This window comes from Narcine bancroftii, chromosome 4, assembly GCF_036971445.1.
Source record: "Narcine bancroftii isolate sNarBan1 chromosome 4, sNarBan1.hap1, whole genome shotgun sequence".
In the NCBI taxonomy this organism is placed as follows: Eukaryota; Metazoa; Chordata; class Chondrichthyes; order Torpediniformes; family Narcinidae; genus Narcine; species Narcine bancroftii.
The window spans coordinates 195,300,825-195,317,191 of NC_091472.1; the positions used below are offsets into that span (position 1 = coordinate 195,300,825).

Consider the following 16,367-nt stretch of genomic DNA (forward strand, 5'->3'; position numbering starts at 1 on the left):
AGAAGGAAAAAAATGAAGAATACTAATTTTTTAACAATACTGGATATTTCCTAATTAATAAATTGTGACTTAATTATTCTAGTACTTACAAATAGATATATCTTTTAAATATATATAGTAAAATAAGATACTTCTGTGTAATATAGAACACAATACACAAATAACATCTAATAAAGTAAAATAAAATAAAGTGAATTGAGGTGAATTAACATGATGCCGAGAAGTGACAAAGTTCTTACCAAATTCTACCAATGAACATAGTATAAAGTACTTATAAAGTTATAACACCAATTTTTTGCATCTATGGAAACCAATTTTTTTTAAACTGTCATATTTGTTCTTTAAATTATATGTAATCTTTTGTAAAGGTATACAACTTCGCATTTCCCCATGCCTTCTATCTAATACCAAATCCATGTCTTACTGTGGATATTTGTAAGATATTCAAACAGATTGCATATTTAAGGTGAGTGGAGAAAAGTTTTGGTTAGTCAGTGGAAAGTTTGTTTTTTAAGAAAAAAACAGAGTTGTTGTGAATGCCTGGAATGCTTTGCCAGGGGTGGTGGTGGGAGGCTAGTACAATAGGGACATTTAGAAGACTCTTAAGACAAGCACATGGATTCAAGAAAAATAATGTTATCGGTGTGAAGTAGGGAAGGTTTAGATTGTTGTGAAGTCATTTTACATAGGTTAGCACAATGTGTGCTGAAGATCCTGTACTATAATGTTCTATGCTACAGACGAACAAAAATAAGTGTGCATGGAAAGAACATGTAATCGATAAAAAGGAAATGGCTCATGTTGTTTATTCAGTAAAGAATGACTGCAAAGACAAGTTAGGGACCTCAGGATGGTGAGCCTGATATTAGTAGTCTGAAAGTTAATGGACAGGATTTATTTGCATTTGGAATGGCAAGGACTAATTTCAACAGGGTTTTGTTCCTGGAAGATCATGAATCACAAATTGAGTTTTTTTTCCAAGAGATGATGAAGTGGATTGATGAGGGAAAAGTGGCGGACATTGTATATTTAAACTTTGGTGAAGCCTTTGACAAATTCCTGCATAGTCTTATGGATAGTCAATATGGCTTTGTCGGAAATTATAAAGGAATATAGTCAGGAAACTGTGATGTAATAAGGGTTTACACAGTGGCCATTGATGAATTGGAGAATCAGGAAGGGGTGAAGGATAGTGAACTGAGGCAGTTGATTGGTAGATGCCAAAGGGAGGAAGAATCAAGAGAAATAAAGTGGTCAGGGTTGAGGGTGGAGTGAGGAGGTAAGCTCTGTGCCTCATGTGATTAGAAGAAGGTAATGATAGTAGTGATAATGAGAGGTGTTGGGGATGAGCTGTTAGGAAAGGACAGCTGGAACTAGATGGATCTGTGAGGAGAGGGAAGGGAAGAATAAATGAGGAATGAGGATGAGATAGACCTGTAAGGAGAGGGAAGGGAAGAATCAATGAGAAACGTGGATAGAAGACAAAGGAACCACAAATGAGACTTGTAGGGAAAGTGGAAGGTTGGGGAGGGGGGGGTCTGGGTCGAATGTCTTGTTAGAAGGGAGAGGAGACTCATGACCTTACATTGAAACATTCAATGTTCAAAGAACCAGGCTGTATTCTTCCTAAGTGGAGAAGTCCAAGGATGGACAAATTGGTCAACCAGGAGCTCAGTTGGCCATTGAAGACAGAGCAATGCTGATCATGGGTAAGATTCAAATTCCCCACTGGCCCCTGTCCAAACCCTCCCACAAATTCTTTGCTCTGCATTCGGTTGTGATGAAGGATTTTAATGAAAAACACCAACTTTTTCCTCCCCACTGATGTTGCTCAACTTGCCGAGTTCCTCCAACATCTGCACCCTCTTGTGTCTCAATGTTAAACCATACTGCCGACCTTCTACCTATTCTTTCTCACCAGATGTCCAAAAGTTTAATCCCTTATGTTTACAGGATAATCCACCCTGGGTGTGAGTTTTTAACAAGCAGATGTTAGAAATCACAAATAAAAACACAAATTACTGAATGTATTCAGCAGTTCAAGCAAAATGTATAGAGTACATCAGAGTCAATGTTTTAGGTTCATTTGGAATCCCTTGCTGAGCTTTAGGAATTTAGGAATATACACAGTGAAGAGGGCAATAGGATGGCTAAAAGAGGTTACAAGATTGGTTTGGCAGACAGGGTATGGGAGAATCTAAAAAAATTTTTAAGTAGATAAAAAGGCGACGAGGGAATGAATAGGTCTTCTTAAAGATCAGGAGATCTATGTGTGTAAACGAGACGGAGAACAATATTTTGTGAATATGTTCATTGTTGAACAGGATATACAGGAATGGGAGGGGGAAAGAGGTAACTAAAAATAGCCGAGGGCATGTCTGCATTAGCAATTTTAAATCGTATTCAGGTCCAGATTAACATAGTAGCAAGAGTAGCAAATGCCACGGGCCCCGTAATTTCAAAGCCCCCTGCATTTATGTACTATGAATTATGAAAAACATTTTCATCTTTAAGCAGCAGCTATCAGATTCCACTGAGAGTCTGTGTTAATAACTCCATCCAAAGGTGATAATTGGCTAAAATTGCAAACAAATTTAATCGAGACTATTAGCACAGACTATCCCCAGCAGCTTGTGATGATGCAGGAGCAATGGCCATCTTGGTTACCCAAAATCCCCCACAGCTGGAACTACTCTGCCAGTGTCAGTGCCAGGGAAATGCAAAGCGGTTCTAGCTGCGTGGGGGATTATGGATAACGAAGATGGCCATTGATCCCGCATACCACCAGCCATTGTCACCACAAGTTTTGTTTTAACAGGGAGAGTTCTCGTCCCCCGGTCCACTGGGCTGCGAGAGATTGCATCCCCTGGCTCACTGGGCAGGAAGGGGTCACGTCCTCCAGCTTCATCCCTCATTCCACTGGGCAGGGAGAGGCCATGTCCCCCCATGAGGGGAGGGGAATAATTTCAATAATACATGTAATTTCAATGTAGGTGCTTCCCCCTCACTGTGCACGCGCCAGCTGGCACAATTTAGGGCCCCTTTAAAATATTTGCTAAAGGCCCAATACCTTAATCCAGCACTGATCATATTAAGGTGAATAAATCTCTGGGTCAAGATCAGGTGCATCATAGAACATTGTGAGAAAGCAGGAAGGAAATTATTGGGGCTTTGGCAAACATTTTTAACTCATTGCTGAGGACAAAATTTGTGAGGACTGGAGGATGACAAATGAGATATCATTGATGAAAAACGGTTGTAAGGATAATCCAAGTAACTACAATCCTGTTAGTCTGAAGTCAGTGGTGGATAAATTGCTCGAGGATTCAGGATAAAATTAAGCAGGGCTACCATGAATTTGTGCATAGGAAATAATGTCTCAGGAAATTGATAAGAATTTTTTCTTTCAAGAGGCAACAAAAGGAGCCCAAAAATGTCTGTGAGTTTACACCTACAAAGCACTGCTGGGTTTTCTCTAACCCCCCTCCCCCCACCACCGTCGCCTCTTTTCCCCACTCCATTCAGTCGGTCTCTCCCCCAGATCTGGTTGGTCACTCCTTAGTCTCAGTGGGATCACCCATCAGACCAGTGAGTTCACCTGCTCCCCTGATCTCAGTAAGGTCACTCCCCACATCTGATGCTTATCTGGTCTCAATGGATCACTCCCTGTGCTTAATGGTCACCTAGTTTCATTGGGTCACTCCCTTGTAGGCATCGGTCACTTCCCCAAGTCTCAGGTCCATTGGTCACCCTCTGAATCTCAATGGGTCACTCCCCAAGTCCATTGGTCACTCTCCACATCTCAGTAGATCACTCCTCAGGTCTTGGTAAATCATCCCCACCCCCCCAGGTCTCAGTGGGTGTCCTCCCCAAAACAAGGTCTTGGTAGGTGTCCTCCTCACACCCAGGTCTCGGAGGGTGACTTTCCTCAGATCTTAGTAAGTTACTCAACCCTCTCTTAGCATTCTGGTGGGCCATCCCCCTACCCCCAACCAGGCTTCAATGAATCACTCTTCACCGCACCCCCCCCCCCGGGTCATGGTGGGTCACTGGACCCCAGATATCAGTGGGTCATCACTCACCCATCACACCCCCTGGTCTTGGTGGATCACTCACCCACCCACCCCTTCCCGGGGTTTGGAGGGTCACTCCCCCCTCTCAGAGTTGGTGGGTCACTCCCTCCCCCAGGTCTCAGTGGATCACCTCCCTCCCCTTCCTGGGTCTCGGTGGGTCACTCTCCCCCCCCTCCCGGTCTCGATGGGTCCCTCTTTCCCCCCCCCCCTCCCGGTCTCGGTGGGTCCCTCTTTCCCCCCCCCCCGGGTCTCAGTGGGTCACTCTTCCCCCCCCCCCATCCCGGGTCTCGGTGGATCCCTCTCATCCCCCCCCCCCTCCCGGTCTCGGTGGGTCCCTCCCATCCTCGGGCGTTCCGTGGGTCATCCCCACCATGTCAGGGGGCCTCACCGATCTCCACCTCCAGCTCCTCCACCTCGGTGCGGCTGCTCCTGAAGAACAACAGGACGGACGGGGAGTCTTCGACGTTCGTGTCGTTGAGGAAGCGCAAGACGACGAGCTCCTGCAGCCCGTCGTCGCGGTTCAGCAGCTCCTCGAAACACTCCAGCTCGCTCAGGCCAAACGCCTCGTAAACGCGGTCCCGGAGCCACTCGAGGCGGGGGTCGTCGATCGACATGGCCGGTCCCCTCCCACCGGATCCGCTCTCTAACCGTCTAACTAACGGCTGAGCTCGCGGCCTCGGTCCCTGAGCGTGTGGCAGTCCCGTCTCCATGGAGATCGCAGCGTTTACTCCCGTTCCCATGGTAACCGGAACGTCACTGCTCCAGCGCGTGAACCGTTTAATGGCCGCAATGGCGATACACAGGCATGTGACCACAAATTCTGCTCCTCTTTCTATTCCTTGCATCCAATTCTCCTGTCACACCAGGCCGCAATCTGCTTCCCCACCCTCCATCACGCATCTGCTTCCTTACCATATTCCAGGTCCAGTCTAAGATTCCTGATGTCATGCAATATAACACGAAATTGTCTTCTGCCTGCCTTAAGGCATTTTATGCCATGAGCCCTCTCTCTCCAACAATAGGAGAGAAGCAAAAGAGAGTCCCTTCAGTCAGAGTGTCTGTGGATTTGCCTCTGTCGCTCCAGCAGCCGGACAGACGCTTCGAATCATTGGCAACACCGAGATCCAAACCTTCAACACGACGATGAAGCCTTCAGCGCCCAGGGCCCTTCGTGCCCTCAGTATCTTCCTTGTGTCCCAGCTCCAATCCCTGGTTCCCATGAGCCAGTCTCCAGTAGCCTGATGTGGGCCCCCCCTGACCGCGTCACCCACAGCCTGCATGGGACCCTCACTTCGACCACTGCGTGATCACCATCTCTGGACAGTCGTCTCCCCTGCTTCTCCTTCTCAGCTGGGGAATGTTCTCCCTGATTCTGGTGCCCTGTGCTGGTCCGCTGACCCCCTCCCCTCGAGGCCACTGCCAAGCACAAGGACTGCTGTCTTGGCCCCAGTCCTTGCAGCTGCAGGAATTTACTTACAGGATCAGCTGTTTATAGCTGCTGGCATTAGGACAGGGCTATTAAACCTGTTGGAGTAGTTCTGTTCTCCAATCTCCATTTTTCCAGGTCTGCACCAGCAGCACTGCTGCCATTACAACAGCTCCAGCTTTTTTGAAATGCAGAAATAAAATTCAATTAGAGTTCTCAACTCCACTTGCAGGAAAGACTTTTGCCTTCCTATTTGCTTGCAATACATGCGTGTTCACGTTCAGGGATTCATGTACAAGGGCACCCATGTCTCTGAACACCAACACTTTTCAAAACCTCACTATTTAAAACATGGCTTTTCTACCAACCTTGATGATATCAGAATTTCAAACATTTTATTCCATTTGCTCATTTCTTGCCCAATATCACCTGAAGGGTCTCTGTGTCCCCTTCACAGCCCATGCTGCTGCACAACTCTGCATCAGTGTTTTTTTTTCCACTCAGTTGCTGACATGAAAACTGCCTTAACCCAAATATGGACAAAAGAGCAGAACTCCAAAGGTGAAATTAGTGTACCTGGCATTGACATCAAGATGTCACCAGTAACAAGGAGAGTATCCCTTGTTGAAAAGGAGAATGAGAGAAAATGACCCTAAGCACAGTGGCCACGGTGGCAATCCAGCATTGGGCACTGTGGCTGAAGGACGCACACAGGCGATGGTATTGGCAACTTATGGGTGAGGAACCACATAAGCCATGTGCTGCTGGCAACTTGAGGTCAAAGGACTCACACCAGGCTGCAGGCTGCTGGAGACTGGCTCATGAAAACCAAGTATCAGAACCACGATTCAAGAGGGTGTTGAGGACAAGGGCTCCCAAAGGGCCCTTATGCTGAAGGCTTCCTCATCGTGTTTGTGAGACATAATAGAATATAGGAAGTAAAGTTAGTATTGTTAGAAATTAAAGTACCTTTAAAGAAATTGCTTGAGACAAAAATTGAGAACAAAGAACATTTATTACAACAACAATGCAAAGTTGGGTGCTTCCCCTTACCCTGGGAATACACACACATACTGGGGCTCACCCAACTTTTATAGTCAATTTCAGTATCAGAGTGCCCTCCCCCTTACATTCTTCTGCCCCCTGGATGGGTTTGGCCTAGGTAATCCTTCCTGCCTATGTGCAGTTTCAGTACACTTGGAGGACCAGGGGGTATCCTGTGGGTGTCCCATCATGTCATTGTCCTTATTCACACCTTCCTGATTCTCGGGGCTACAATCTCTTGGTATGCAGAGTTGACTCATTCTATCTAGGGTTGGCTAATTTCATATGTATAAATCTGTGTATGTTTAGCTAATTAGATATGTAGGACTTGGTACTTCTGTCCAGGGCTAGGAGACCTTTATCTGATCCAGACTACCTCAACTTCCTACATTCTATTGTACCTTACCATTCCTTTTCTTAGTCTTATGGTGGCTCTTGTCACACAGAAGATTCTTATGTTAATCGTGCTGACTCTGCTTTCCTGCATCCTAATCCCCAAGCTTATCCTGTTTGTACTGGTTACAGCCATTAACTGATGAATTTTAGTTTCTTCCATGTTCATAATTTTAGATCAATTTTCCCATCTCTCACAATCCTCACTTTTCTTTTAGATCAGTAATACTGATCTTTCACCATGATCAGTGTTACTGATCTTTGGTTACTAGTGTCAGTGTGACTGATCCCCACCCCCCCCCTCACTTTTCTTTTAGATCAGTAATACTGATCTTTCAAGTGTAAGGTGTTGTTTTACCCAGCTGGTCAATAACCGAATTGTAATACCTGCGTAAAGTCTTTAGGTAGGGGAGCACCATGAAGGTCAGAGTAGCGAGTCCAGCTGCTTATTAGGGTTGCGAGTATCAGGCTCCAGTTCTCAGTAAAGAGTCTAGTCCATCCCACATCAGTCCGAAGTTGCCATGTCTGAATATGGGCATGGGCAGATTCACGTTGAAACATTGAAGCAGTGTCTTTTAACCACCCGACTTTTGTAAGCATTGTCCTGACGAAGTCTGTGAGAGACGCTGCCTTCAGCAGCGAACGAGTAGCAGTCTGTGTGTCGTGATGTTGTGGTTCAGAAGCTGGTTTAATTCTTTGAATGTGGGTCCAGCCTTTCTCTCTTGTTCTTACTGCAGTGTCTGTAATTAAAAGTACACAGAAGGGACCATCCCAGGCAGGTTTTAATTGATCCTCTTGCCATGCTTTTACATAAACCCAATCACCAGGTTTAATAGAATGTATAGGAAAGTCTAAGGGTGGTGTTTGGGCTAATAGTCCCTTTTGTTTCAAATCTTGGATGGAAGTAGAAAGCCCTCGTAAAAATTTGGAAATGTATTGGTCATTAGCCTCAGGAATGGGAGAATCAGTGTGGAACCCCATAAATGGGAGCCCAAACATCATCTCGTACGGTGAGACTGCAAGATCTTTACGAGGTGCTGTCCGAATTCTAATCAGGGCTAATGGTAACGATTTAATCCAGGAAAGACCAGTCTCTTCATTAAGTCAGGTGAGTTGAAGTTTCAATGTTTGATTCATACGTTCGACTCGACCCGAACTTTGGGGATGCCATGGGGTATGTAGTTGCCAGTCTATTCCTAGGTTCTTGCAGACACCCTGGAGAATCTGAGAGGTGAAATGCGTACCTCTATCTGAATCAATGGTCTGCATCATACCGTATCGTGGAATGACACATTCAACGAGTATTCTGATGACAGTGTTGGCGCGATCATTCGGGGTAGGAAAAGCTTCAACCCATCGTGTAAAATGATCGACCATGACAAGGAGAAATTTGTAAATACCAATCTTAGGAAGTTCAGTAAAGTCTATTTGTATGCGCTGGAACGGGCGAACAGCAATGTCGCGACCGCCAGGTATTACTTGGCGCATCGATTTCTTATTAACCCTCTGACAAATGGGACAAGATCTAGTAGCAAGTTTAGTAATATTGTATATGCCAGGGCAGTGAAGGAAACGTCCAAAGGTATCAACAAGGGACTGGGTTCCCCAATGCGTTTGTTGATGTAACTGATCTATGACTTGGCGGGCTATGGCTTTGTTAAGGACTTGCCGTCCTTCTACTGTCCACCACAACCCGTCGGCAGTCTGGCAAAATCCCTTATCTCTCATTGAGACCTCCTCTTCCCGTGAAAAGATGGGGTTCTTTTTAATCTCTATCGGCGTGGGCAGTAGCTGGTACATGTGAATCTTTTCTGCTAATGCTGCCTGTTTGGCAGCTGCATCAGCCTGCCTGTTTCCTCTAGCTTCAGGACTGTTACCAGTCTGGTGTCCCCGCACATGTACAATGGCAATTTCGGACGGGAGTGTTAAAGCCTCTAGGGATTGGGTAATTAACTGTTCATGGGCTAACTTTTGTCCTTTGCCAGTTATCATCCCTCTTTCTTTCCATATCTTACCGAAGGTATGGACTACACCAAAAGCATATTTAGAGTCAGTGTAGATCGTTCCTACCTTGTTCTCTAGTTCGTGGAGTGCTCTACAGAGGGCATATAGCTCACAGGATTGTGCTGACCAATGACCAGGGAGGCGACCAGCTTCGATCACCAGTTCCTGTTTACCGTCCACTATACTATACCCACTATAGCGGGTTCCTGCAATACAACGTGAAGAACCGTCAATAAACAATCTTTCTCCTTCAGTTAAAGGGACATCAGTTAGGTCTTCCCTAATTTTGGTTTGTAAGTCGATAACCTCTGAGCACACATGTTCTAAATCGTTTGAGGATTGGTCATTAGTTGGAGAGATGAGGAAGGCTGCTGGGTTGAGAGTTTTGGTCGTAAGTAAGGTCAAATCATTGCTGTCCATTAGGATCGTTTCATATTTTAAAATTCTCGAATCCGTGAGCCACCTTCCAGCCCGCTGCAATAGAATATTGCGGACTGTATGAGGGGTATGAACTATCATAGGGGCGCCGAAAGTAATCTTTCGTCCTTCTTCAACCAAAATTGCAGTGGCTGCTATGGCTTGTATACACTCTGGCCAGCCGCGACAAACGGGGTCTAAAAGCTTTGACAGGAAAGCTGGTTGTCTATAGCCAGCCCTGCTTTGTGTGAGCACTCCAGTGGCTGCCCCAGCTTTGGTATTAGTGTATAAATCAAAAGGTTTGTTGAGGTCGGGTAGCGCTAAAACTGGGGCACGCGTAAGGCACTGTTAACAAAGTTAAAATTTTCAATCTCTTCATCCGTCCAGTCAAGGCTTTGGGTTCCTATACTGGGAATCTTATCATAAAGGAATTTGACCAGGTTCGAATAATTTTCTATCCAGATTCTACAGAATCCCACTAACCCAAGGAATTTCCTGAGTTCCTGGGCATTTTTGGGAGGGGGGATCTGTATAATACCAGTTATTCTCTCTGGGCTAATTTTCCTGGTTCCTTGACTGACTAGATGTCCTAAGTATTTGACCTCGGATTGCACAAATTGTAGTTTGGACTCGCTGACTCTCAGACCTTTCTTCTCCAAAAAATTTAAAAGTGCTACCGTAAAATCTTTAGCTAATTCATAAGTTCTTGCTGTAATTAGCAAGTCATCCACGTACTGTATGAGTTGGCAATTTTCTCTCCGAGGAGCTTCATCTAATACCTGTGGAGCTTCATCTAATACCTGTTCTAGGACTTGACCAAATAAATTGGGCGATTCTGTAAAGCCTTGTGGAAGGACAGTCCACCGGTATTGGTTTTTACAGCCAGTAAAGGGGTTCTCCCATTCAAAGGCGAACATGTCTCTGCTCTCTGTGGCTAATGGACAAGTCCAAAATGCATCCTTGAGATCAATGACACTAAACCATTGATTATGGGGGTCAATTTTACTCATGATGGTATAGGGGTTGGGTACAACTGGGTGATGGGCAAGAATGAATTTGTTAAGCTCCCTCAAGTCCTGTACTAGGCGGTAGGTGCTGTCTGGTTTTTGAACAGGTAAAATCGGGGTATTAAAGGGAGACATACAGGGCTCGAGTATACCGTCCTGAATCAACTGGTCAATTACGGGCTGTAAACCTTTTCGGCCAGCCATCGGAATCGGGTACTGTTTCTGTCTAACAATTCGTTGAGTATCTTTTAAAGTGACTTGTAGCGGAGGAATATCGAGGATTCCTCTATTTCCCTTTCCTGCCCATACTCTTGGATTTATTAGTTTGCGATCTTCCTCGTTTAAAACATAGAATTGTACTCCAATGCCTGATTGTAGAGGTCGAGTACCGATAGCCAATTGGTCCTGTAAATCCCTTCCTAGCAAGCATACTCCGGCTTGGGGAAGTAATAGAAGATCCTCAATTATGATCTTATCTCTCATTTGAATTCTGACTTCTCGCAATACCGGGACTGGAAAGTCTCATCCTCCCACCCCAGAAACTGTAACTGTCCCTTCTATTTTCACCCCCTGGGGTTGGTGTAGAACGCTAGATCGGGCGGCTCCAGAATCGACCAAATATGTCATCTTATCACTGTGGGGTCCTAAGCATAAATTAACTAACGGTTCTCCTTGCAGCCCCACGGTGTGTATTAGCTGAGAACCGTGACCCCCCTATTCGTGATCAGCTTCCATCAGGGCATAGGAACGTGTGTCCATTGCTCGCAGTGGGCATTCCTTTTTAAAGTGCCCTTTCTTTTTACAATGAAAACAAATAAGGGGTCCTGTTTCCCAATCTTTCCCAAAATTTCTAGGGGGCATACGTCGTCCCCGGAATCCTCCTCTACTCCTCCACCTGCTGGGGTCTCCACCTCCCCACCCGTGGCTCCCCTCACCGCGTACAGAAGTTGGCCAGTAATCCTTATCTTTTTCGTGATGCTCAGCTACTATTCCTTTGACTGTTTGTAATAAAATTTTAGCTTTCCCTTTTTGTTTATCCTCTGCCCTCTGGACAAATGCTCTCTGAGCAATCTGCAGTAGCTGGGTAATTCCTTGCTCGTGCCAATTTTCTGTCTTTTGTAGCTTTCTTCTGATGTCTGGGGCTGAGTTGGTAACAAAACCCGTTAGAACCAATTGTTCCCCTGCTGGAGATTCTATGTTGAGACCCCCATATTGTTGAATTGCCGTGCGCAATCTATTGAGAAATGCAGAGGGGGTCTCCTCGGGACCTTGGGGAACCTCAAAGGCTTTTTTGAAATTCTGTCCTTTGGGGACAGATTCCCTGATTCCTTTGATCAAATTAATCCTGTATTCTTCCATCAGTGTGCGGCCACCACTGGTATTTTTGTCCCAATTAGGTTTTGTGAGGGGGAATTTGACTTCTCCAGGGGTCGCCTCGTGCCCCCCTTGGTGTTCCTTATCCCATACTCTAATGCCTGCCTGTCGGATCATTCCCCGCTCATCTAAGGTAAACAGAGTCTTAAAGATGGATGTTAATTCCTCCCAAGTATACAGATTTGGTCCCAAAAATTGGTCTAACTGTTCGGCACATCCCTGGGGATCTTCTATAAGGGAGATTAATTCTTTCTTAAAATTACGTACTTCAGTGCTGGTCAGGGGCACATTTACGAACCCAAGACCTTCTCCCACGGGAACCTCCCGCAGGGGTCGCATCCAGCTGATTTCTGGTTTCTTAGATTTGTGTTCCTGTTCCCTGAGAAGTGAATCGCAGGGTTCTGCCACTTCTTCCTGAGGGATCTCACGCTGTTCTGAATTACAATGTTCTACCTCTACTGTCAACGGAGGTGGTAATCGAGCGCTTTGTGAGCGAGTCACCATACCACTCCGGTTCTCCTCTTTCTTCTCTAGTGGTGGGGGAGGAGGGGGAGGTGCAGAAGGGTAGGTCATAGGAGGGGAAGGAAAGATAGGAGCCGGCATAGGAGGAACATAAGGTGGAGGGAGGGAATGTAACACATCCCACCCCTGTGATTCAGGGACAAAAGGTTCCTCCTCTCTCTTATCCCTGAATTCTTTCTCATTCAAAACCAGTTGTTCAATGGGTCCCTTGAGCCAGCAGGCTGCATATTCCCTGCTCTCAACATTGTCTCTCTGGTTTTGATAGAGCCAGATGTTCAAAGCTTGACACATCCATTCATCCTCGGATCCGAACTTTGGCCAGTACACGGAGCTCCCTTTAACCGGGCATTTAACCCATTCAATACAACAATACCTGACCATTGTCAGTTTGTCTTTCCCACGGGTCTTTCCCGTGCCCCACTCAGATAACATCAACCCAAGCGGGCTGTACGTAGCTATCTGGTGTTCACATCCTGAACCAGGACTCTCTTCCTTGCTACTCATTATTCCCATACTTATAAACAAGTAAAATTACTCTTACCGAGTTCCAGTAGCAATGCTCTAGCGCGCTTCCTCCCGTCGTTTGTTCTCAATGCCTCTTCTCGGATATCATTCGCTTCTTCCACTGACCAGCCACCCGTCGCCCGTGAGTCCAGCTGAATCAGCCAGGGTGCACCTACTCTCGTCGTCGGGGCACTCTGTCAGTGGAGGGAGTGTGATCCTGGACGAGCCCCCATTTGTTAGAAATTAAAGTACCTTTAAAGAAATTGCTCGAGACAAAAATTGAGAACAAAGAACATTTATTACAACAACAATGCAAAGTTGGGTGCTTCCCCTTACCCTGGGAATACACACACATACTGGGGCTCACCCAACTTTTATACAGTCAATTCCAGTATCAGAGTGCCCTCCCCCTTACATTCTTCTGCCCCCTGGATGGGTTTGGCATAGGTAATCCTTCCTGCCTACGTGCAGTTTCAGTACACTTGGAGGACCAGGGGGTATCCTGTCATTGTCCTTATTCACACCTTCCTGATTCTCGGGGCTACAATCTCTTGGTATGCAGAGTTGACTCATTCTATCTAGGGTTGGCTAATTTCATATGTATAAATCTGTGTATGTTTAGCTAATTAGATATGTAGGACTTGGTACTTCTGTCCAGGGCTAGGAGACCTTTATCTGATCCAGACTACCTCAACTTCCTACATTCTATTGTACCTTACCATTCCTTTTCTTAGTCTTATGGTCTTGTCACAAAGACTAGAAGATTCTTATGTTAATCGTGCTGACTCTGCTTTCCTGCATCCTAACCCCCAAGCTTATCCTGTTTGTACTGGTTACAGCCATTAACTGATGAATTTTAGTTTCTTCCATGTTCATAATTTTAGATCAATTTTCCCATCTCTCACAGTATGAATGAAATAAGGAATACTAGACTAGACTAGAGGAAGTTAAGTAAGTGCGTGCTGAGTAGGGATGAATTCCGATAAGAGTGTGAGGAAGGGATACGCAATAATAGAATAAGGGTCTTATAGTGATAGACAGAATTAGCAAGTTCTGCATATATGTAAAGTCCTGGGGGTTGAGATGTGTGAATAAGGACAAAGGCAGATTCATGAATAAGGACAATGACATGATGGGACCCATCATGGTCTTTCAAGTTTTACCAGAAACTGCACATAGGCAGACAGGACAGAATTACCAAATGCCAAACCAATCCAGGAGACAGAAGAATGTAAGGGGGGGAGGGTACCGCTACACTGAAATGAACTGTATAAAAGTTGGGTGAGCCCCAGTATGTGTGTGTATTCCCAGGGTAAGGGGAAGCACCCAACTTTGCATTGTTGTACAATAAATGTTCTTTGTTCTCAATTTTTGTCTCAAACGAAATCTGTCAAGGTACTTCTGTTTCTCACAATTGGGGGCTCATCCGGGATCCCACTCCCACCACTGACAGAGTGCCCGACGATGGGGGTAGGTGCACCCCGGCTGATTCAGCTGGACTCCCGGATGACAGGTGACTGGTCAGTGGACGAAGCGAGTGATATCCGAGAAGAGGCATTGAGAACAAACGACAGGAGAACGTTAAGGAAGCGCACTAGAAATAGCTACTGGATCCTGGTAAGAGGAATTTTATTTACCTGCTAGTATGGGAGGAATAAGTAGCAAGGGAAACAGTCCTAAAGAAGGATGGGAAGATCAGATACCTAAACATAGTCCGTTAGGATTAATGTTATCTGATTGGGGTGCGGGGAAAACCCGTGGGAAAGATAAACAGACCATGGTCAGGTATTGCTGTCAGGAATGGGTTAAGATTCTGATAAAAGGGAGTTCGGTATATTGGCCAAAGTTCGGATCCGACGAGGACTGGATGTGTCAGGCATTGAACATCTGGCTCTACCAAAATCAAAGAGGTAATAGGGAAAGAGAATATGCAGCCTGTTGGCTCAGTGGATCGTTTGATCAAATGATTTTGAGCAAAAAAGAATGTAAGAACAAGAAGGATGAGGAACCTTCTACCCCTGAAATACAAGGATGGGATGTGTACATTCCCTTCCTCCACCTTATGTTCCCCCTGTGCCGCCTCCTATTCTCCCCCCCTCTCACCTACGCTTTACCCTTCTTTACCTTCCCCTCCTCCTCCACAGTTAGAGAAAGAAGAAGAAAGTAGGGGTGGTATGATGACCCGCTCACAGAGTACAAGATTACTGCCTCAATTGACACGAGAGGGAGGAGACTTTGATTATGAAGGTCATTCAGAACAGTGTGAGACCCTTCGGGAGGGAAGGGCAGAACCCTTTGATTTGTCTCCCGGAGGGCAGGAACCTAAACATCATAGAGGAAGGGATAAGCCAGAAATTAACTGGATGAGAGGTTCCCTTGGGAGGGGATGTGGGGGGTCTCGGGTTCGTAAATGTGCCTCTGACTAGTACAGAGGTGCGCAATTTTAAGAACGAAATGACCTCCCTGATAGAAGACCCTCAGGGATGTGCAGAACAATTAGATCAATTTTTGGGACCGAATATATATACCTGGGATGAATTAATATCGATCTTTAAGGCTCTATTCACTTTGGATGATTCGCCAGGCAGGGATTAGAGTCTGGGATAGGGAACACCAAGGGGAACCAGAGGCGATACCTGGGGAACTTAAATTCCCCCTGGTAAACCCGAATTGGGATAAGAATATTAATGATGGTCGCACACGAATGGAGGAGTATAGGATTAATCTAATAAAAGGAATGAAGGAGTCTGTTCCAAAAGGACAGAACTTTAAGAAGGCATTTGAGGTTCCCCAAGGTCCCGAGGAGACCCCCTCTGCATTTCTGAATAGACTGCGTCCGGCCATACAGCAATATGGGGGGTTGGATATAGAATCCCCAGCAGGTGAATAGTTGGTATTGACAGGCTTTGTTACTAATTCAGCCCCAGATATCAGGAAGAAATTACAAAAGACAGAGAATTGGCATGAACAGGGAATAACACAGCTTTTACAGATCGCACAAAGGGCATACGTCCAGAAGTCTGAAGATAAACAGAAAGGAAAGGCTAAAATTTTGATGCAGGCAGTCAAGGAAGTTGTGGAGGGACAGCAGGGAAATGTTAGGAGCTGTGTGCCAGCTCCTGGACATTGGGAGGAGCGCCAGGAGTGGGGAAATAGAGACCAGAGCAGAGGCAGGGGTAGAGGAGAATTCCGGGGACGACGACCATTCCCGGGACCCCGTGGAGACCCTGGTAGAAATTGGGAAGCAGGAGCATTAGTTTGCTATTATTGTAAAAAGGAGGGACACTTTAAGAGGGAATGCCCAATGCAAGCCAGGGAGAGGCGATCTTACGCATTGATGGAGGCAGATTATGAATAGGGGTGTCACGGTTCTCAGTCAATACACACCGTGGGGCTGCAGGGAGAACCATTGGTAAATTTAAGCATTGGACCCCACAGTGACAAGATGACTTTTCTAGTAGATTCTGGGGCAGCCCAGTCTAGTATTTTACAACCACCCGAGGGTGTTAAAACAGAAGGGACAGTGATGATTTCGGGAGTGGGAGGAAGAGATTTTACGGTCCCTATACTAAAGAATGTAAGGATACAAATGGGAGACAAGAT

General features: G+C 45.8%; 2 protein-coding genes across 3 annotated transcripts in view; both read right to left on the bottom strand.

The window, feature by feature from the left end:
- The window catches only part of dnah10 (dynein axonemal heavy chain 10), a 677,292-nt gene extending 672,511 nt beyond the window's left edge, over positions 1–4,781 (bottom strand). For both annotated transcript variants that reach the window (XM_069933473.1, XM_069933472.1), the window contains exon 1: positions 4,462–4,781. In XM_069933473.1, coding sequence (XP_069789574.1) covers positions 4,462–4,687 — 226 coding nt within the window. In that variant the 5' untranslated portion in view covers positions 4,688–4,781. The remainder of the gene's footprint in view (positions 1–4,461) is intronic.
- A 1,777-nt stretch (positions 4,782–6,558) lies between these two features.
- Positions 6,559–16,367, bottom strand: part of LOC138761409 (V-type proton ATPase 116 kDa subunit a 2-like) — an 80,199-nt gene continuing 70,390 nt past the window's right edge. Inside the window, exon 22 of the transcript XR_011356312.1 lies at positions 6,559–7,676. The gene's annotated coding sequence lies outside the window, so the exon portion shown is untranslated. The remainder of the gene's footprint in view (positions 7,677–16,367) is intronic.